Raw genomic sequence first — 23033 nt, forward strand, 5'->3', positions numbered from 1 at the left:
TGAACCTGCTCTGGACTCACTCCAGCTCAGCTGGAATTCTGCTCCAGATCCATATTAAAGTCACCCTGCAGATTTATCACCTCTGAGTATCTCTGCAAGACTCCATCTCAGCTCAGGTCCACAGCCAACTCTTGGTGCTCTATTTTTTCACAAATTGCCCTTGAAAATAGAGACACCCAGATCCAGGAGTTGCTATAGACACTTTAATCAGGGTTGAGCAAGGATGTGGAATGCATGGGATGTGCACGGTGCCATGGAAAACACTGAAACACCACCTGAAACTCACTGTGGGCCAAGAGGCAGAGATCAGAGAAAGTGTTTTAATGTGAGGGCCTGGAAGAGTCTCAGTGATATCATTGCATGGATATTTGAGTTGTGCCTTAAAACTGGAATTACCCGTAATTCCTTCAGTGAAAAAAAAAAAAAAAGACATTGAAGAAAAAAACTTCACAGCAGATGAAACGAAAAATGTTGAATTATTTATCTTAGAAAAAACCCAACTTTTTCCTTGTAAAATCTGTGCTTGATTCCTTGCTGATATAGTCAGCAACTATTAGTGAGGAATGTCACAGAATCTGGTTGTTTTCCATAGAACCAACAATCCCTCCCCACCCTGGTTGAAATGACAAATAAAATACCTGATTAAGCCCTTTTTCCTTTTCTAGTTTTATAAACAAGGCTGCTAAGGAGAAACTGCTTCCTTATTTCAGAGCTGGTGTTGAGTTTATTATTTTATAGCCAATGAAAACAATCAATGAAGAGTGTCAGTGTACACAAAGTGTCCTTCATGGAGTGACTTTTCCTCTGGAGGTGCAGCAGATGGGATCATGCAGAGATGCAGGAGCAACCATTTTCATTCCATAAAAAAAAATCTCTGTTTCCAACAGAGAAAAATAATGAAAATTTTGATGAAAAAATAAAATAAAACTATGCATATTAAGGCTTTGATGCTTGACTCTTAATTTTGACATTTCTGAAAACACAAACTGAAGAGACAAATTATCACAGGACAAACTTTGGTGAGGGTTAAGTTTTTGTCATCTAGAACATAATTGTGCATACCCCATGTATTGACAATGTGAAATTCAGGGCAGTTCCCTTCATATAAACTTACCCTGGGACAGGAAAATAAAGCAGAGTCAACAAAAGAATTGAAATCCATATTTTTTACTACATTATGTTATTGCAATCATACCCCAAATCATGTAGGCCTTCTGAAAAATTACTATTTTACTGCTTCAAAAGATTGGTGCAAGTATTTTCAGGAAAAAACAGTGGTTTGAAGTCTTCCATTTTTTAATGCAGCTCCCAACCAGCACCAGAAAAAATCCTGCCTTCTCCCAGTACTTCACTTTCAGCAACTGAATCCTCAGAGCCCCTAAATCACTTCTCCCTGATGGAAAACTTGGCTTATGGTGGTGTCATTCTTCCAAGCTCTTCAGCTTTCCTTGATTACTGAAGTGACCATTTCCTGCCATTTCAAATTAGCCCATTAGATACATTGCAAGCACAAACAAATTGAAATCTGCCCCAGGAAAGTGAAAACTTGAAAGCGAGAGACTCAAGTTGTCATTTTTAGTTTACCTGGGAGCCAAACTCAAGAGTGACTGCAGGGATTCATTCATGGGATCAGGCATCATATCATAAACTTCTCCCAGATTTAACCAGAATAAGGACAGGCATGTAAAAAAACAAACATCAGAAGGTCTATAAAATAGTGGATTTTTTACCCACAACCATCACTTCTCACTCTTGCCTTTATTCTTCCACTGAGCTGATGAGGCCCATGAAACATTCACAACTCAATCTCCCAGATTAATTTCCACTAGCCAATCAATTATTAAAAAATGAGGAGGAAATCTGGGCTTTTGCCTGACCATTGCTTTAAATGTTTTATTTGTATGGGACACTATGTACAAGACAAAGCTAAATAAACATTTTGGAAAAAGGTGGTAGATATGACACCCTGCCAAAACAGTAACTCTGCTTCCATATTCATCTCCATACACAATAAGCCACGTTTGTTATTAGTTAAGGGGTCAATTTTCAGCACAGGGTGCACTTTTTTATTCCACAGAAGAAAAGAGAATGAAATGAAGACACCATGCAGATCTAAGTGTCAACATCCCTGGTGCCTTTTAAAGCTCAATTATCAAATGATCACTGCTTTGTTCAGTTCAGGAAGCCACATGATTTGGGAAATTAAAAAAAAAAAAGAGAAACCACGAAGAGGAAACTATAATTTAAAAAATTGGATGCATGTTGTGCACAGGATGTGTTTTTACACAGATCTGTGCTAAGGTTTTTGCACTGCCACACAACATCTTGCATTGCCTCACGTGATTGACCCAAAAAGCCCTGTCATGTCTTAAGAGAAGTAATTTCTGGTGCTTTACATTGAATAAAAACATGCAAATCTTGATGCAGGCAGCGACCAGGCAATGCTCTGGCATTACTTTTTGAGAGTTATTCAGGTCTAAATGAGTGTTCTGGTTGCAGATTCCTTCCAAGGAGCCATTCCCTTTTGCCTGGTGAGGACACTGAGCCCTGCAGAAGGAACCTGCAGCTCTCAGGGTCCAGGAGCAAGGCTGGTGGAAGGAGCTCTGCAGTGCTGAGGTGCCCCGGTTTGGGGAGGAGGTTCAGGTTCTCTTTTTCCTCCTTTGTGAGTGAGGGCCTGGGTGAATCTGGAGTTAATTCTCTGTCAGGTGGGCAGTGGACTTTGCAAACAAATATACAAGGTCACAATGAAATAGAATAGATAAGGAAAATCTGTTTTTACAAAATAAATATTCTCCATAACCAGTGATGAAGGAGCCTCAAAGTTCTTTGGAGCCTGTTTTAGAAAGAGGGACAGAGTTCAGGGCCTCTCCTCATCTTTGTTTACCCTCCACAAGAACCCCAAAACCACATTTTCCAAACACATTTTCTTTCTCATACCCTAAAAATCTTTACATCTTCATGGGTGTGATGCACTAGAGACAATCCTCTTGGGATCCCTTTCTAGGAACAACTCTCTCATCCTAAAACAAAGCTCCACCACACCCTGGTAATCTCCCCTCCTCTGGACAGAGAACAGATCCCCTGAACACCTCTGCACTGCAGACATCCAGATTTCAGTCAGATCAAACCTGCCTGTCCCACAGCAGCTCCTCCTGCCCCAGAGCAGCCCTTATCTGTGCCTTATCTCCAACCTGACACAGTTTGAAGCTTTGAAATAAATGGTGTGGGTTTACTAGACTGGAAAAACCAGAAAGGAATTGTTTCGGTTCCAAAAATCTTCCAACATTTGTCATCTCCACAGCATTTTCTGTCCAAATGCACCCCTCAAAATTTTATACTATGGATGCCCTGTGAAGCAGGTGGGAAAATCAAACTGTATTTGTTTCATGAAACAAAGTGTGGATTATAGAATAAAGAAATTTCCAAGAGGGAAAAAAAAAGGTTTTACATCTGGGATCTTTGGCTGTTTGGGACTTGCCAGAAACACTGAAGCTCAAGCTGAGGTATCTTAAAGACATTACTGAATCCAGCTGCAGCTGACAGCACAAACATCCCTAAATACACAGGGATGGCAGAGCCAGCAGCCAGGAATGAGCATGGATCTGGTGCTGATGGTGTCTCAGAGGCTGAATCTCTTTGGGAGATCTGGATCTCACAAGGTTTTAACTTGTTATCTGTCTGATCTAAAGCAAACAGATTTTATTACACTGAAATAAATAAAATTAAAATAACTGCAACCCTGAGATGCCTCACTGCATGTAACGGCTTTAAATTGAAAGAGGGCAGGTTTAGATTGGGTATTAGGAAGACATTCTTCCCTGGCACAGGTTCCCAGAGAAGCTGTGGCTGCCCCTGGATCCCTGGAAGTGTCCAAGGCCAGGCTAGACGGGGCTTGGAGCAGCCTGGGATAGTGGAAGATGTCTCTGCACATGGTAGGGGCATGGAACAAGATGATTTCTAATTTCCCTTCCAACCCAAACCATTCTGTGATTCTGTGACAGTCTGATGTGAATAAGAAGCAAAGGGGGAGGCAGATCTTCATCCAAAGGCCATCAAAACCTTTCTGGCACTCCTTTGTAACTTCTATTCAGATCAGTTTTCAAATCTAGCTCCAGTGCTAATTCCCTGAGATCTCCATTTGCACAGTCAGTTTGCACCTACACCCAGAGCAACACTGAATTTTTGCTGGAAATTGATTTTCCACTCATTTTTCTGGCTCCAGAGGAGTTTCCACACTGACTAGGAAGAAGGTGCTACAATAAACATCAGGAAGCAAAAGTCCTTTATTGAACTCTCATGAAATATTCACTCTCAAGAGAGGAATACCTCTAGATACACCGTTTATCTGCCTTTTTCCCTGAGGCATTTTTCCAACCTTCTGTACAGTAACTTTCCCCAATTTTGGTAAAGTGTTGCTAAAGCAGAATTAATCACAGTACAAACTGTGGCTTCAGTACCTCAGTATCCATCTCCACAGTACCTCATTCCAGCACATGCATTTTATTTAACCATGGAAACTGGTACTTATCACAGATAGGCACCATTTGAATTTCAAAACTGACAACTCTTCTGTTTTCTTGTCGTTATGAAGAAGCAAATCCCAGATCTGATCTGTCACCTGGGTGTGAATAAACCCTCATGAAGAAATAAGGGCATCAAGGTAAAGATACTGATACAGCTGCCTCCTACCAGAAAGAAAAATGAGCTATATCAGCACGAGGCACTGTTACACACCAGCTGCACCTAGGAACTATCAATGGGATTATTTTGGTAACACACGACCACAATCCTCACTGCAAATTTATGACACAACAAGAACTTGGTGTAGGCCAGGCTGTCCCCAAAAAAGCCCAGATGGTCACCAACCTATTTAGGCTTGCTAATACCAGGTAACTAGGTGAATGTACATTCCTTGGATGATGTTTTATAGTGGCATTGGAGTTTTTTCAAGGAAGAACAAGGCAGGACAGAGAAGGCTGTAAAGTGAGAGAAATCTGGGTTCAGCATCTCCCATCAGATGCTTCCAAACAATTGCAGGATACAGCGTGGATCCAGCAGGAGACCTCAAGGGGACGTTGATGACTTCAGAGCTTCATCTGTAACCTTGATTTGGTGGTGGGAACCCAGCCTGCCCTCAGGAGCTTTATGCTGAGGGCAATGACAAGGAATTTACGTCAGTGTTGTTTATATTAAAAGCAAAATATCTGAAGCACGAGGTGACTGAGGTGAAACTCTGCCAGCCTGTAAACCTTGTCATTCTTCCTCATCTCAAACTGCCCTATTTCCTGTATTGGTGGGAATAGGAATGTGCTCATTCAGTCATTTCCTTTTGGTCTTCCCAAATAAAGTGCAGGTCAGATCAGTCACAAGATGGGTTCTGTGCCGTTCCAGTCGATGACAGCTCCTTGCCACCTACAAATGAAATCATTTACACCCATCAGTTCATCACTGGAAAGGCAAACCCACACCCCTGAACCACCCAGGGAAGCACAGAGAGATTGGGATGGACTTGTTTGGGGTAACTGATCCCATCTCAAAGGGAATGGAGCAGAAGTGAGGGAATTGTACCCCGATTTTAGGTGCCAAGGTTGGAGATCTCTGTCCTGACCCTTCCTCCAGCCTCTCTGGGCAACAGAGCAGCAGCTGATTCACAACAGAGACCTTCATGTTGGACAGAATAATTAGGGAATTCCCAAGATGGCTACAAGAATTAACCCTAAATAACCAAAATAGTCACTCTCAGCTGTCAGTAGGCAATTTGCTTATTTTGTTATTTTTGTTTAACTCTGATTAGGAACTCTCTGACTCTGAGATCCTGTGCCTGGATCCCCTCACTGAGCACCCAGCTTTGCTCCTGACCTTGGCTCCTCCAAGCACTCCATGGATCACTTCAATGGTGATGTTTTGCTTTTCCTGTGCTAAAGTTTGGCTTTTCTCTGCCCTCATTCCTCCTTCAGAATGATCCTGAAGATGAACACTGAGAACAGAATGATTCTGGAACCTTCCCCATTTCTCATTCCTGGCTCTGCACTGGCTGCCACAGCTCAGCTGCCCACCTCAGCAAGGTGACTGAATGCAAAGGAGGCATCAATCCTGAATCTGCCACAAAAAGTGTCTTCAAACCACGGCAAAAGACAGAGATCTGACCCAAAACCTGGTGAAAGCAGGATGGTGCCCTCCAGTCACCTCCCTGAAGTGAGTCAGCTCACCCCTCATGGCATGGATTCACCCTTGGCCATGGCTTTTCTCATCTGCAAGGTCATCTGGGAACTAAACTGTTGCATTCCCAGTGCTGAGGATTTATATCTGTTCTGAAAATCTGTCTCAGAGTAGTAAGGCATTGGTGAGGGGGGTGGAGGGAACAGTGAGTTGCCAGTGTCACATTCCTTCTGTCACCGAGGACAGGATGTTTCAGCAAGGGTATGGCAGCTCAGTCCTTGAGCTGAGCAAGCCAATTAAGTGTAAAAGAAAACCAAAAGCTGAATTCTTGCAGTCTTCATGGCAATGTCTCAAAGGAAGTGACCATCTGAGGGCTGTTGTGAAATTTTTTCTTCTGCTTTTTACTTTGTTGAGAAAATTATAATTGAGAATTGCAGAAAGATTGTCTCCATCCCAGCAATACACAGCAGAGATGCCTCACAAATTAAAAGCAGAATTTGTTTCCTCTGGGGTTACTCAACCTAAATCTGGCATTTGCCAGAGGTGAGAGCTGTCCCTGTCAGACAGTTCAGAATGTCACCCTTAAACAACCAAATGGGAAAAAAAACAACTGCCACCTTCTGTCCCCATTGGATTTGTCAGGCAATGCCAACAAGTCATCTTTGAGTACAATCTTCCCAAGGTGCAACTTGCTATCTCACCAGGGTGAATAAAGCTTTGAGAGGGATCCACAGAGGCCAAAACACACCAAATGATGCTGCACTGTGCCCTGTGGGATTGCTCACATTGCTGACCTCTTTCTGCTGCTGGTAAAGTTGTTGTTAATCACTGTGCAGTAAGGAATTGGCCTTTTTAAAAAGCTCCATAAGAGCTTAAACAGAACATAATTTTTGAAGCAGGACTGAAGGTTACTTTCAGAACCAGCCTCATCTCCTGGTTTTATTTTCAAACCATTTTTTTGCCCAAAAAGCAGCCTTTGGCTGTTTGCTTCTATGAGACAGGTCCAAAACTTTTTTCCCCTCTTGCATCTGCACAAGTAAAGATGTCAAAGAGTGAGGAATCTCACTCACAGATGCTGAAATAGTATTTTATTTCCAAACAGATACAAAACTTCCTGGACAATGCAGGTGATCACTTCCTCAAACTATCCTGCCACAGTGTAATGTGAGGCAGGATAGTCTGAGGCATGTGAGGCATTTTCTAGCTGCTGATTCAATTATAATTTATCAGATTAACAAAAGGAAAACTACATTTGACCCACCTGCCTCAAGTACAACCTCACCCAAGGGTCATGGAGTTACGGGAACTGAAGAGGAACAGGTCAGGCCCTGAACAATGCTCAGTCTGGAATAGCACTCAGTGAGCATCTCCTGTGCTGACAATTTGGTATTGTTTTGGAGCATATCAAAAATTCAGGGTGAAATGCCCAGGCTCTGCTCTTCTCTCATCCACCAAATCCCCTTTGGGTGTTTCCCTTCACAGCCAACAGGTGAACTCATGGATCACACAGGCCCCCTACCACAGAGGGTTAATAAAAATCCTGCTAAATTCAGGTTCTAGGAGCAGATGAGAGTTTGGTCCCCCTCAGGCAGAGCTAACAGATGTTATTTCCTCCAGTGGTGAGGATCAGCACCGTGATATAAGAGTATTCCTCAGGGAAGAACAGGATAAGTTGTCTGCACGGCATCTCCAAAACAAGGCAGGGATGCACATTCCAGACATCTCTGGGCAGAATCCAACTGCTGCCACACATGTCTGGGGCTGAGAGCCACAAGAAAAGCACTTTCACCTGTCCTTTTTATGGGCACCTGCAGGTTACACTGGTACCTGGTGGTGACTGGTCATTCAGAGGCAGCTGAAGAGTTCCCTGCTCTAAACTCAGAACTGAACTCTTTATACGAAAGGGACTGAAAACAGGAGCCTCCTCCTCCTCCTGCAGGAGCAAAACAACCCTTCTCTTCTGATAATAATAATATTTTTAAATTAAAAACTAAATGCAAAGCCAATCTATTACCAGTGCACTTTTCCCCTTTAGGAGAGGGTAAGAGAATAAAAAGCAGGCAGATGTGAGGCACAGAACTCAGAATGTTACAGGACGGTGGTGCTCAGGTATTGGGGTAAGCAATGGGCTTAATTTAATTAATTTAATTAATCAATTTAATTTATTCCATTGTCATGGATTAAGCCAGAACTGAGGCATGCAAATAGAAGCAAAACTCTCAATTAACAATAAAACCAATTAATGGTAGTTTATTGTCTCAGCTCTGATTGTCCAGACTGGAATTCTCCACTCTGCCTGAGAAATTACCCTGCATTTTTTGAAGAGAGAAGTCTTCATCATGAATTCTTCATCAAAATAAGTAACAGCTCTGTGCTTTAATAAAAATCAGTTTAGGGAAGTTTTCCACAGTTGTATCATTAAAAAAACCCTCATTTTTTAGTCCCCTAAATTGCTAAAATTTTGGTTATTTGGGTTGGTTCTTACTTTTCCTTATATGTTGTTCTGTAGTTGGAAGAAAAAGGTCTTAAAACAAAAAGGAAAAAAAATTAACATGAAAAACCTTTTGCAGCAAGGCCAAGCTTAAATAAATACCCTCAAAGCAAAGGGAGAACACTGAGAACAAGGAGCCAGCCTGCCCAGGGTAAATCAGACTGAGAATGCTACAAACAAAATAAATTGACACTGGAATTTGCTGGTAATTTACCTCTCAAACAGATGAAAGCAGGGAACTTAAAATAAACAAACAGCAGCACCACCAACACTGTGTAACTCTGACACGATGCCAGGAATGGAAGATATTCTAAGACTTTAAGTAGTTGCATGCATTGTTCTCCCTGTGGGGCTTTCTGAGGTTATACATTATTTATTTTAGTTTGCAATCATGCTAATGTGTCACTGGAAATGAGGAATCAATAAAATCTGTATGTGCAGGAAGGCTGGACTGATGTCACTGCTGTCACCTTGCAGGATGCCTTTTCTACCTTTCAGTGATTTTCTGATTAACACACTGGCAGCCACTGTTCTTATTTATTTATTTTTTGCTAGGTTTTGGTTTTGGGTTTGGTTTTTTTTTTCAGGTTTTTTTTTTCAGAGTAAATTGTAGCAAGGACAGGAGGAAAACTGCAAGAGAAACCTGAAGCTGCCTGGCTTGTGATTTAACAAATGTTATGGTCTCTGACAATGAGGCTTTCACTTCTTGCTCCAGAGATATTCAGATAATAACTTCCAAAGCTGTGCTGGAATTGATATAAAGCTGAATTTTCTGCCCAGTTAAATTTCTCCATTCTGCTTCTTTCATGTCTCACTGAGCTGAAAATGTTCCCATTAACTTCAGTAGGATTTGGATGAATTGCTTATATAAACCGCAAAATGGCCATGAAAATCCCAACACGAGAGGAATTAGCCTTGTCTGTAAGGAGGGAACACGAGCTAAGGCCTGTCAGGAATGAGTGCACAAAACCTGACAAACCTGTGCTCTCCACAGAAAACTGAGACTGTTCAGTGAGCCATCATGCATTGGAAATAACACCCAGGTCCCCCTTTTGCTCTTCAGAAAAGACTGATGAAAATGGAATAAATTGTCTCCTTTTCACATTATACCTCTGCAATCTAGCACTTTTGGGAATTAGATTTAGATTTAGATTTAGATTTAGATGTAGATTTAGATTTAGATTTAGATGTAGATTAGAGTTAGATTTAGTTGCAATCAAGCTGTGCTCTCAGACTGAATTTGGCTCAGTCAGTTCTTGGTGATGGAAGTGAAGGTTCCTCTAAGAATGGACACCTCGGACAGTTCAATGTTAATTACAGTAGCACACAATTAAATGAGTAAAATATATTATCACAGCCTGGCCCATTCAGATCCTTTCTGATTTTTAAGCATTAATTTTTCAGCTTTACTTGCTGAAATACTTTTTTTTTACATTCCTCACATAAATTACTTGTGTCAACAACTGAATGTATCTGTACAAAAAACTGTAATTTCACTTACTTTGTCCTAATACAGTGCTCAAGTGGAGGAGTAAGATCATTTTCTTTATTATCAGGGCACACCTGAGTTGTATCTGCAGAGACAAAACAGACATTGTTAGTGCCTGGGGAACCTTTTCTTCCTGCAGAACCCCACAGAAAAGACCTCTCATATGGTTTGAGTCCAACCACTGCCCCATCCACCACTGACCACCGTGCCTGAGCCAGGTCGGATTGCTCATACAGAGATGGTTTCAAGGAAAACCATGGATCAGAAAATGAAATCATGTGCTGCAGGGCTGTCACAAGGCTTTTATTTTGCAATTGATGTTGTAATTACTGAGTAATTTTGTTACTCAAACGCTAAGGACAGTGGTGGTGCTACACTTGAACAGGAAACCCCAAGTCCAGTTTGAACTGGGTTGGGACTATTCCACCCTGGAAAAGAAGATTGTCCCTTTACTGCTCAGCAAGCAGTGCACAGGCAGGAGAAGAAGATGCTGTGTGGGACCCCAGGGAGGCTCCCCAGGCTGTGAGCATTCCTTGGAGATGGAGAGGCCATCGCAGTGCTCCGGGGAAAACAGAGAGGTTCCTGTCTGAGCCACGGCATCTGTCAACAGTGAAAGTAGAGCTGAACTTCCCAGGGACTAAACATCCTGCCACCAGCTTGGATGTCAGTCTGCTCAGCTGTTTCCTGTTTTGGAGTCAGACATTTAAACTGCAGCAGACCAGGGTTTTTTTTTTTTTCTTCTTTCTTTCTCCTTTTCTGTCTGTCGCCCAGCCAATGGTGCACAATGCCAAGGCAGGGTGCAGGCTTTGGGTCTGCTTCAGTGAGACAGGATGGGAGGGGATTGTCCTGACCATTCACAGCTGCCAGTCTCAGATCTATCTGGCTCTCTCATGTCACAGAGAGGACCTGGCTCTCCCTTGTGTGTTGATCTGATGGGTACAAACACATGCAGAAAGCTCTGGATGACTGCAAGGGATGGAGCGGAGGGAAACGGACAATATTTAAAAGTACATAAAGTACTGATGGTTTTCCTCTAGATCCTCAGGAACTTAGAGGCACGCAGGAATCTTTTAAGTTTGAAAGAGTCTTTTTTATCATAATTTTGAGGAGTTTGTAACGTAGAATTTTAGAACAGTAAAAGCTGAAACCTCTAAGATGATCAAGTCGAACCATAAATCCAGCACTATCACCATGTTCAGTATTAAACCATGTCCTCAAGTGCCACAACTATAAGTTTTTGAACATTTCCAGGAATGGTGACTCCACTACTTCCCTGGGAAACCTGTTCCAGTGCTTGACAGCCCCTTCTGTCTGAAGAAACTTTTCTCTAAACCTCTCCTGGTGCAACCTAAGCCACTGTCCTGACCATAGCCCTGCTAGCAGGACAGGCACTTGGTGGGGCTGCTTTTCCCACTCACGGCCAACTTTGATGAATTTTGTCATTTTTAGACTTGAATTCTTCCATTCAAAAGGTTTGAATGGAGTGTTTCCATACAAAGAAACAGGAAAAAAAATGACCATAAAGGTGCATCTAAGAGTAGAAGAAAAGGAATATGTATATTCTACCCTTAACTAGTGAGAAACTGAATGACAGCACTGTTCCAGCTCTTCTTTGCCTATCCAGAATTTCTACCCCAATGGAAACAGTTATTATTATTTTCCTCTCTTTATGATGGTATGTTGATGTCATTAACCTGCTTTTATCATGGAACTTTATGTTTCTTCTTTACATTTTGGCAAATGGTTAAGTGTGACAAGCAGAGCAAATTCTCAATATAAAGTAGCAATTGCTGCTACTCCCAAAATATAATTCTACTCTTCTGTCTCTTTTGCCTTTCTTGCCCAGCTCAATTTCTTTAATATTTCCTGAAATGTGACCTTGATGGTTATTTTACCTGATTATAATCAAGATTCCCGTTTTAAGGAATTCAACTTTTTGCTCAAATAAAGCAAACAACCTTGCTAGCCAGCAGCAGGGAGATGTACCCAGCTCCTCATGCTGCGTCTCCAGGTGATGCTGCCTAAACATCACCTCTCCTTGGGATTTCCACAAGGGAAATACCAGCAATATTTAGCATTCTGATATTTCCATCTGCTCCTGTGTGCTGGGTTTAGATGTTTGGCCAGTGTTACCTTTTAGGATGTAAAGTAATTACAGTCTTCTCCAGGCCTAGCAAGGGATTACTGCACAGCCAGAACCAGGACAGCGTTTTTGTGGAATGATGAAAGTATTTGCATTTTTACTGCCTTTTGCAGAATTTCACAGATAACAAAGGATTTACTGGGACACATCCCTGGAAGGGGCTTCGGCCACAACAAATTCCATGTACATTTTGGCTCTGAGGAGAAACACAAAGGAATGCCATGACAAGTTGGACAGCAAAGGGAAAAATTTATAGGTGCTCTGGGGAATTTCTCATCCAGGATCTTAGAGGGCTTGGCAGCTCTTGCTTTTGGAAGAATTCCTGGTGATGGAAAGGCACATTAGGATACCTGTTTTGGACCAGATGTTATGTGGTACAACACAATAGAAAAAATGTGTCTCTAGGCCTGTGCTGAGCTGTATCATCCATGTCACTTTTATCTGGGATGTGGGAACCAGCTGGCAACCACAGTCCTGTGAAAAATGATCATTTTTGGAGCTAATGTATCATGTAACCCCTGCAATCGAATGACAGGGATTCTCTTTAAAGTAACAGGATAAATAACAGGCAGAAAGATGATTGAACTCACTATCAAATCTTGTGAGGGGCTCAAACCCCCAGCACTCCCAGCACAGAAACAACTTTGGCACATGGATCAAGCAGAACGTACAACACCCAGCCTGTGCAAAAACCTGGATGTTGGTGCAAATAAGGAACAGACACAATTTATTTCTGAAGAGTAAACTGCAGTAGAGTGGCTCCTTAAGATTGAGAAGGAATTTGGTTATCAAAGAATCACAGGCAAGATTGTATAAATGTACCAAAGAAAAGAAAACAAAAGGTGAGTAGGATATTATTAGCAAACAGGGATTTAGTGGTGGAGAATGTATTGAAGTAGGTGCTTTCTAAGGATCAGAATACTCATCCAAATGCCTTCCAGTTGAAGAAGTATTTACTGTAAAAGCAGCTGTGTAATTTGGCATGGCTTCCTGAAAGAAGGAGTGTAACAAGTTGGAAGATCTTTTGGAGGCTTGTGCTTCCAGGCAGGTAAGAGACTAAACTTCTTTAGCAGATTACTGGCATCTTCTTGCCTTGGAGGCAAGGATTTCATGTTTCCTCACCCTCTCTGCTCATTTTCCTACAGGCATTTTGGGTGAGGAACTAGAGACCTGCACTTTCTGCTACGGTGAGATGATGTGAAGGAGAATGGGAGTAGAGAAATATATTTTGTAATCCTGGGAGTATGAATAAGCCAGAGATCACGACCTGTTCCTTGGGAATCAGTGCCACTGGAATTTTTGCCAGTGTGTATAAAGTGACATATGCTCACTGTTAAACCTTCCAAGAGGTTACCCTCAAAACTTCCTTGTGAAATATAATTAATCACCAAAACTAATTATGGAAATAAGGCAACAGCACACAAATTCACATTCACTGCCTGCAGCCATCACTGTTTGCGTTACTGGATCCTCCTTTCTGCCCCCCCAGAGGTGAAATGCAGAGTCAGGGGGCTGCTCATACCCACTGTCAAGCGAATCTCTTCATCCTGGTTGGCCAAGCCATCGTAGTAATAGAGGTCAAACCTCCGTCCCGTTTTCCAGTCGCTGAGCAAATCCCTTTCCAAACAGAAAAGCACACTGAAGTGGCTTTCACTGCAGACCAGCCAAATTGGGTACTTGGGGGTCTTCAAGTAACAACCGACCTGGAAGAGAAATAGAAAATAGCAGAAGGGCACTGGGGTTGGGGGGGAGAAACAATTCATTGTGGAAAACATAAAATCTGGAAGATCATTTATTTATTCTAGGCTACAAGCACTAAAGAAGGCTCATTAGAGACTGTTGATGAAGCAGACCAGTACAACTCTGGTAAATCATGGAGCACATAAAGCAAGTATTAGGCCTTGAGCTGTGGCAGGTAATGAAATGCAGTTGTAGTGCTCTTACAGCTCAAAGATCAGATCCCAGATGAGCTGAACCAACAGGAAGCATGTCCTCTGCAGCAGCTGTAAAACCACAGGAATGCATGACAGGATCAATGGGAGGCTGTACTGTCATTCAAGAATGACTGGAAACCAGGTAAGAGACTCACAGGATCTCAAGTGCCCTGAGACATCCCTGCCTGGGCAGCTCAACTGAGCCCAAAATCTTGTGTTGAGTAAAGAAAGCAATGTATTCCCTTCACTTTATCACCTCCTAGTTCACAGTCAAAACATGTATTTTCAGCCACAGAAGAAAGCAATAACAGAAGCATTTGTTTTGCTTCATTATTCTGAGAAATGAAATATGCTCATGGGAAATATAACTTTAACCAAAGCCTTCTCTAAGCCTTTGTCCTTCTTTTGAAAATATATATATAAATAAACTGAATATTCTCTAACAAAATGTATAAAAACTTTCATATTCATTCATAGATGTTTTAAACTAGAATACTTAAGAGATTTAATCTATAAGGGATGGAGGAAGGGGATACCAGCAGCACTGCAGCTGGGTTTTCTACCTTTGAGAAACTGCTTAGGGAATCTGAAATCTGAAATTAAACATTTTGCTTTCAGTGAAATCATTTTGCTTTCAGTCATTTTGCTTTTCACTGAAAAAGCCCTAGTGGAAACTGAGGAATTTAACAGAAAAATTCTCATACCTGATTTCTAGAAATAGATTTGTGGATGCAGCTCCTGCAGTGCAGCCCTCAGTTCTTCACCGTGGGCACAGGGGCAAATGGCAAAAGCCAAAAGGCAGAAGCCAACACTAATTCTGCTGTAATCAAAACTCTAACCAGCACCCTAAGTGATAAGCAGTTTGTGTTTTCATCTTGATGGACGTTTCGAATTTATATCTGAAGTGCTACAAGTGCAAATTCAGCTGCCTTCCATGAGAATTTCTTCTGATGTTAGATAACAAGTCTCCAGCTAATTAAGTAACTGTTCCCTGACTCATTACTTTGCTAATATCTATTTAAAACAGCCTTTTATACAACAGTTTTGCTGTTTATTTAAATTCTTGGCTTAGAAGCAAAGAATTTTTTACAAGCTTCCAATAACACTCGTAACAGGAGTTATCAAAAAAGAAAATACGCAGTTTCAACAAAAGATGGCAAATTAGAGGGACACAGATGAAAAGATTCAGACTCACAAACATGCATATTTTAATATGCAGATAAGTCAAAGCCAAAAAGAACAGCCAGTCTCCTCCTAAAAATATGTTCTTCCTACGTTTGTCTGCAAAAGCAACTTCCCAGCTTCATCAAACAACATTTGACAAAGATTAGAGAGATGCAGAACTTTCAAAGCCACGTCCACTCCAGCTCTCACTCACATGAACCATCCCCTTGAAGCCAGGACAAACTGTTCAGATGATTGAGGGCTGCAGGAACATTCTCCAAAAATGTGCAGTTTTCAATTACAATCTTTGCAGAAAGCTGCGAGGGCATGAACTTTGAGACAACTCAGAGAGTCTAAAAATATTGTAGCTCAAATCTTCCTCTCCTAGAAGAAGGGAGAAGTCTTTGTTTTGGTCACATCAATTTAACCAGCCGAGGATTAGCTGCTGCCTTTGACACCAAGATGCAGAACATATTTTGTACAAAATATAATGTGGATGCACATTGCTGACAAGGTAAGGGCAACCCTCACTGTGAGGACTCCTTTGGCTGCTTCTTCAAGCAGAATCACTGAGTCATTTGGGTTGGAAAAGACCTCCAGGACCATTGAGCCCAGCCTCTGACTGAACAACACCTCGAGAACCAGAGCAGAGCACTGAGTGCCACATCCAGTGGTTTCTTCAATACTCCCAGGAGTGAGGACTCCACCACCCCCCTGGGCAGCCCATTCCAGGATCTGACCACACTTCCAGTGAAGAAATTCCTGCTGATGTCCTGCCTGAGGCTGTTTCCTCTTGTCCTGTCACTTGTTGCCTGCGAGAAGAGGCTGACCCTCACCTCACCACACCTCCTCTCAGGAAGTTTAGAGAGCAATAAGGTCATCCCCGAGCCTCCTTTTCTGCAGGCTCACCACCCCCAGCTCCCTCAGCAGCTCCTCACAGGACTGACTCTCCAGACCCTTCCCATACACAGAATTATGCCTTCATTTAACTGCTCCAGCTGGTGAGGCCTGAGTGCTTCCTCAGCTGCCTGACCAGCCTGCTTGGTGGCAGTAATACTGGATCAAACCTGGAAAAAAACCTGGAAACAGGACAGGGAAGAACAGACATGAACACCCAGGATTCTGACTCCTCAGGAAACCCCTCAAACTCAGCAGTGTCCGTGTCATCCAACAAGAGCCTGACAGAGAACAGAGCTGACTGAGACCCCTTCTTTCCAGAGTCTTCCCTACATGTGTAGGGCTGAATTCCAAAGGCAAATCAGGGATATGTGACTTGCATCCTTTTTATGATTTTTTTTTTTTAATAAGAGCTCAATGGCTGTGTTTTTATCACTATTTAAGTGTTGGTTTTCCAGCAGGCTCATTACTCATTTTCAGGCAAAAGGAAAGTAAGGGCAGAATGAATGAGGTGTCCATTTGAGCTGCATTTCTTCAATTCCTATGGAGACTTCCCTAACCCTGATCCTCTCACTTAAAAAGCCCTCAAGAATGCTCATAAATGTCAGAAACACCATTCTGATATTTGGGAAACATCAACTTTTCAAAAGCAAGCACCTTCAAAGGGCTCATTCTCCATCTGATATCTCTGTGTATTCACACAATGGTGAAATTCACCCTACAGACAAGTATTTACTGCTGGAGAATTATCCCAACAGATCTGCCAGAGTGAGTGGATGGTACCTCACCATTCAGCCCTTATTTGTCCCTTGAACAAGGCCAACTTTTCCACGTGTATTCAAAAAAAACCAAAAAAAAAAAAACCCAAAACCAAACCAAACCAAAACAAAACAAACAAAAAAAAAAAAAACCAAAAACACACACAAAAAAAAATAATAAAAAAACCAAACCAAAAAAACCAAAAACAAACAAGAGAATGTGACACTCAAACCAAGCAGGATTACTGGATACGATCTGCTGGCATTTTTCTCCAGGAGTTTTATTATTTAACATAATTTCCCCCCCTCCTTGTTTGTAGGACTTTACTATTCATTTTCTAGTTATAATCAATCACTCCTTGCTTTATGTTTCTTTCCCTGAATACAGCTGCCAGAGATGTTTATTTGAGAAGTAATTACAGCATGTAATGGTTCCACAGAGGGCTGGGATCTGCCAAAGTCAGGAATTTCTGGTAGGATTGACAGGCAAAAAGATAATTACACCGAACTTTCAGAGTTACAGGCAACACCCCATTGTTTGTTCTGTCAGTGTTTTATTCCCCACAGCTGCAGTGACCTTTTCTGAATGAATATTGAACAATGTTCCAGGGGTGTTCAGAGTGAAGTGTCAGTGGTGTAAAATCAAACACCTTTTCAGCAGCCCTTGGGGGAGCTGTGACCCCACTGACCAGGCCACCCCTGAAACACCAGCCCAGCCACATCACTGCTGTATCTGCAGACAATTAAGGGACACTGTGAGGGTGACGTTATTGCAAAATACTTGATTTCAATCAGATTGAGAAAAATAAAATTAATGCTTATGAGATCTGACATTCAGAGTATGCACTATGTCAGGTGAGACAGAAATTGAGGAGTTTTTAGCCATATAAAATAATAGACATATAAAATAATCGTAGCCATAAGAAATAATTTTAGCTTTATAAAATAATAGCAAACACTACTGCTACACTGGAGCCTTAGGTAATTTCTCTGCAGCTTTGGATCCTTATTTTCTTGGGTTTTTTGTGGGGTTTTTTTTTGTCTTTGTTTTGTTTTGTTTGGGTTTTTTTGTTTGTTTTTTTTTGGGGGGGTTGGTTTTGTGGGTTTTTTTGGGGGTTTTTTTTTGGGGGGTTTTTTTGTGGTTTTTTGGGTTTTTTTTGGTTTTTTTTGGTTTTTTTGTGGAAAAGGAAATCTTTCTGATAATGAACTGGAGGAAAAACAAAGGACATGGACTGAAGAACAGAAAGAGATGTGTGTTAAATCCTAGGATTCCCAAAGCAAAGAAGAGACTCTGGAAAGCACTGGCTTCTGATTAAAGCTCCCTTATACTGCCATGGTGTAAAAAGCAGCAGATGTAGAAAGGAAAAGGAAAACAGACCTCAGGGTGCCAGGCAGCCTCAAGATCTTTTCTTTATCCCTTTCCCACTCAGCTGCTCTTCTGGAATGTCCCAAAAAATGAAGAAATTTTGAGGGAGATTCAGACCCTCCCTCAGATTTCAGCATTTTGCCATCTCCTCACAACACACAAAGTTTACAGCCCACTTCAGGGAGTTACATCACTGCAATGACAAGGACAGGGCAGGATTCAGCCCACAGAACACTTCTGCATTTATTTCTAAGTCCTCTAAAGAAGGTTAGCCCTTGGGCTTTGGCTGTAAAATCAAATAAGTAAGAGATGGGTATTGTCAGAAATTCAGACCCTCCCATTCACCAATGATGCAGGGAGTTGGCTGAACTCCTACCTGATGCATTTTCAGCCTAAAAAGCACCTAAAGTGACATGGGATAAATCCAGTGCCACATGCAGGTGTTTATAATCTAGAGAGACATGTGGGAAATATCTGACTTATCCTTTTCTGTTTTACCTGTTTGCAAAGCACTCAGAGCTCTTCTAAACATGTGGGCTTTGTTACCCTTATTGTCTTAAATAAAACTCTATGCTCCTATTTCATTTGGAAGGGTGTTGACAGGGAAGCAATGCCAGCACCCCAGCAACAGTGACTGGCCTCTGGGTAAACAACTGGCCACAACTCAGGGGACAATAGGATGTCATTAAAGAAAATTTCAGTTCCAGACTAGAAAAGAGATGTAGAAACAAGGAATGAAGAACAGATTTTCTCAAAGACCAATGCTTTGTCAGCCTTGTTCCAGTCAAATCTGAATGTACTCCATGTTTTTGCCCACAGTGATGCTCACTAAAGTCTTATATAAATAGCAGCTTCCTCTGCTGCACCTACAGGGCACAACATTTACCCCTATTCCTGAAAAATAAATGGAAAATTGGAGCCAACCATCAGTTTCCATTTTGCACTTGTGTGTTTTTGTGGTTGGTTTCTCAAAGGAGGTGGTTAAAACCCTCTTTCCAAACTTTCCCCTCCACAACCCCGCTAATGGCCTGGCTTGAATCCAGCCCATCTGATGGGGAAAAGGGATTGTTTAGGGGACACATTTCCCTGGGAAGAAGGTTACAGGAGGGCAAAAACACAGGTGAGGTGCCAGGAGACAGAGCACGTGTGCTGAATTTCATCATTCAGGCCTTGTCATAGCACAGAGTGGTTTCTTCAAAAGGACCAAAGATAATATTTCCCATCCGTGGAATTTTAATGAATAAATTCTGTTTGTTTCTGTTGCTTTGCTCTGTCTTTTTGAAAAGAAATAGGAAAAATATGTGCAGCTTCTTTGTCAATGGCATTCACATTTTCTGAAAAATCCTTTCACTCAGGATTTTTCTCCTGGGAAGCTGAGAAGCCTCAGAGAAAAAGGAAAACAATTCTCATCTCATTTGCTTCTCCTGTGTTGTGCTCACATGTGGGATGTGTTTGGAGATTGTTCACCCACAGGTGATTGTTTCATTTGATTCTGCTGTGAGTTGTTTTCACTCTTTGGCCAGTCAGGGCCAAGCTGTGTCAGGCTCTGGAGAGAGTCACGAGTTTTCATTATTATCCTTTTAGCATTCTGTAAGTATCCTTTCTGTATTCTTTAGTACAGTTTAGTATAATATTCTTTAATATAATATAGTATCATAAAATAATAAATTAGCCTTCTGAGAGCATGGAGTCAGATTCATTGTGCCTTCCTGCATGGGGCACCCCACAAATACAATACTGCCATTTTCGGAGAAGCAAAAACTAAAAAGCACCAGGTCCCTTGAGTGCTGGGACAGTCAGGAATCAGAGTAGGGTGAATTTAGGAGGTCAGAGAACAGGAGTTTTAACTGACAGAACAGCTTAATGCAGGAGAGAATTGGTGAAAACAAAGACAAATCAGACAGAAGGCTCAAAAGTGATAACTTTGAATATTTCCATTTCTTCACATACAATAGCACATAGCTAAGGCAGCTTCAAAAAACATTTCAGAAGGGTGGTGAAATTCATCAGCCAGCACCACACTGCCTTTAAAATGAGAGATTCAGACCTGTACTCATCCCAGTTCAGCCAGGAGCTTACTTTGACTTTTATTTACCTATTACCCCCTCTCTGAAAAGTGGAAATGACACTTGCCACTCTTGCAAAGCACAAATCTGCTAATAGGAAATGGCATGTAAATGCTATTTGTTATTGTTATTATTATCATCATTATTCATGTTAATTAGCACTGTGGTGTTAGTTAATTGGTTGTTAATATTATTAAAGAATTACCAAGTTATGAATGATAATAATGATAATAATCTGTTACATTTATTACCTGAGAATGCAGATTACTTTTCCATTTTTTTCACTGTTATTTAATGACCTGGCATGAAAACGAGGAGCCTCTCCTTCCATCTCTTCCTACTTTTAACATCTCAAAACATTTTGAAAGGAAGAATTTCATCATTCTAAGTCTTTTCACCTGCAATTTTGATGTGGCATTTAGGCCAAAGGCTCTGACCCAAACACAGGGATTTTCTCACCCAGGAGTGCTAAAATTGGTCCTGTGCCTCATTCCCTTCTCCAAGGTCTTGTCCCTGCTGAGAAACCACTCAGCTTCCCTGAGACTGAACTGCTGCATGCTGCAGCTCAGCAGACAGAGCAAACCCCCAGCGATTTCATGTGGAAATGTTTCTATTGCTTGACATGCTCTAAATAAATCCCAGGGAACCTAAAATCTCAATTTGGGCTTCTAAGTTAAATGTGTAAGATCACGTGAGGTTGATATTGCTGGGCACAAAGAAAAGAAACACCAAAATGTGTAACTTGACTGAAAAGCAGCAAAATTGGACTTTTAGCTTTTTTCCCCCATTAAAATCCAGAATCTCACTGTGAAACTAAACGTTTGCACATGAAACAGATGGAATGGATCCATCTGTCATTGTGAAACAATTTGCAGCAAGTAATTACACTGCAAAAACTCCACAGAGTTTGGTGATATGTCAGGACTGAGAGTGATGACTGAACATGAACAATTCCAGACAAATTACTCGGGCCGCGCGTTTTTCTCATCAGCAAAGATAACACAGGATCCACTGGGGGAGATGAATGGATGGGGAACAGAGGGATTCTCCAGGCTGCAAGAAAAGGGATGGATAATTTTCTTTGGATTTGCCACTGTTGGAATGTGAGGATTAATTGTGCCTTCACAATATCTGCAAGTCAGAAGCCAAGCCAAGGGATTACACACAAATGTTCCACATATTAGAAAAATGAATAAAATGGTAGAAAAGTCTTCTTCCATGTGGATTCACTGCATCTAGCCTGGAATCCTGAATATCCCATCCTAAATGTGTTGGTAAGTTGGAACAAGTCTAGAGCAGGGGAATAAAAACAAACTTTGGACAGGATGTGCTGATGAAAAAGGGAGGCACTCTTACATCAGCTGCAAATGCCCAGCGGATGGGGATCAATTGTTCAGGGGGCAGGTTGGATTATGAGTGAAATTATAATTAGAGGAAACTAAGTAAATTAAGAGTCTGATTTATTAATAGTATTTCCAAACACTCCAAACACTGAAAAATCTCTAAATTCACAAGGACCTGCAAATCTTTATTTGAATTTATTCATGTTTTAGAGTAGAGATGGATGAGAAGAACTGCAAGATCACAGTTATATGCACTAAAATCAATGAAAAAATGGACATCTGAACAAAAAGGCAGGAACTTCAAGGATACAGATTTTTAAAAGAAACCCTGCTATATAACAGGACACAAAAATATCCTGAGTTATCCCCTGAGAGATTGGCTGGATGTGACCTAAAGGGAGTTTTCTGACTCCAGTGTCCATGATTCACCATATAGCACGCTCAGGATTTTCTTACTCCTGGAAACAAAAAATAAACCCAACCAAAAATGACAGTCCTTTTCCATGGCTGGCTTCAGTTACCAGCCTCAGAGCCACACTGTAATTGGATGCTGAGAGGAATAAAAGAGTCACTTTGAAAGACAAATTCTATTCTCAGTTCCACCTCTGCAAACTGCCACTGACATTTCTTTTTCCTGAACTGCTCTGAATTTTATAACAGGAAGCAGAATCTGGCCCCTCATGCAGAAGCCACAGTGGAGACTCCCCAGTTTCAGGCCAAAATCCACCAGAATCTGACTTTTGTCCCAGACCTAAGCAGACATTGCCTCTGAACTGAAATGCAGAGAACACCCAGATGTTCTTAATAAAAACCAGGACAATTTGCAGCAGATGCCCAACTAGTGTAGACTCTTAAAAATAAAAAAAAATGAAACTATGTCTACTGGAGTTTCTGCAACTGATTAAGTCACTGGCTTGGAAAAACAGATCCCTGCTCATGAGTCCAGCTCCCATGCAAGAGCCCAGCAGTGGAAAGAGATCCCCTCCACCATATAATTTGCAGAATAAGTGGAAAACGGTGTCTGAATCTCTGGGTAACTTATTTTATTTTTAGAGGGCAGGTGGGTAAGAAATAGCTCTTACCTGCCCTGACCTCATTTACCATTTTGCTTCTCCTGAGTCATTTTCCTCACTGGAGAATGGAAAAATTGCTGGAGTGGTGCATAACCATTTTTTGAGGGTTTAAATGTCACATTGTTTATAGACAAGAAAAAGAAGTGTGAA

The 23033-nt window shown here is 41.5% G+C and overlaps 1 protein-coding gene across 2 annotated transcripts in view; it reads right to left on the bottom strand.

Annotated features, from left to right (window-relative positions):
* Positions 1-4267: 4267 nt before the first annotated feature.
* MINDY4 (MINDY lysine 48 deubiquitinase 4) overlaps positions 4268-23033 on the bottom strand; it is a 71766-nt gene continuing 53000 nt past the window's right edge. For both annotated transcript variants that reach the window (XM_038128738.1, XM_038128737.1), the window contains exons 16-18: positions 13805-13985; positions 10152-10224; positions 4268-5412 (exon numbers count right to left, since the gene is read on the bottom strand). In XM_038128738.1, coding sequence (XP_037984666.1) covers positions 5364-5412; positions 10152-10224; positions 13805-13985 — 303 coding nt within the window. In that variant the 3' untranslated portion in view covers positions 4268-5363. The remainder of the gene's footprint in view (positions 5413-10151; positions 10225-13804; positions 13986-23033) is intronic.

This window comes from Motacilla alba, chromosome 2 (genome assembly GCF_015832195.1).
Source record: "Motacilla alba alba isolate MOTALB_02 chromosome 2, Motacilla_alba_V1.0_pri, whole genome shotgun sequence".
Taxonomy (NCBI): Eukaryota; Metazoa; Chordata; class Aves; order Passeriformes; family Motacillidae; genus Motacilla; species Motacilla alba.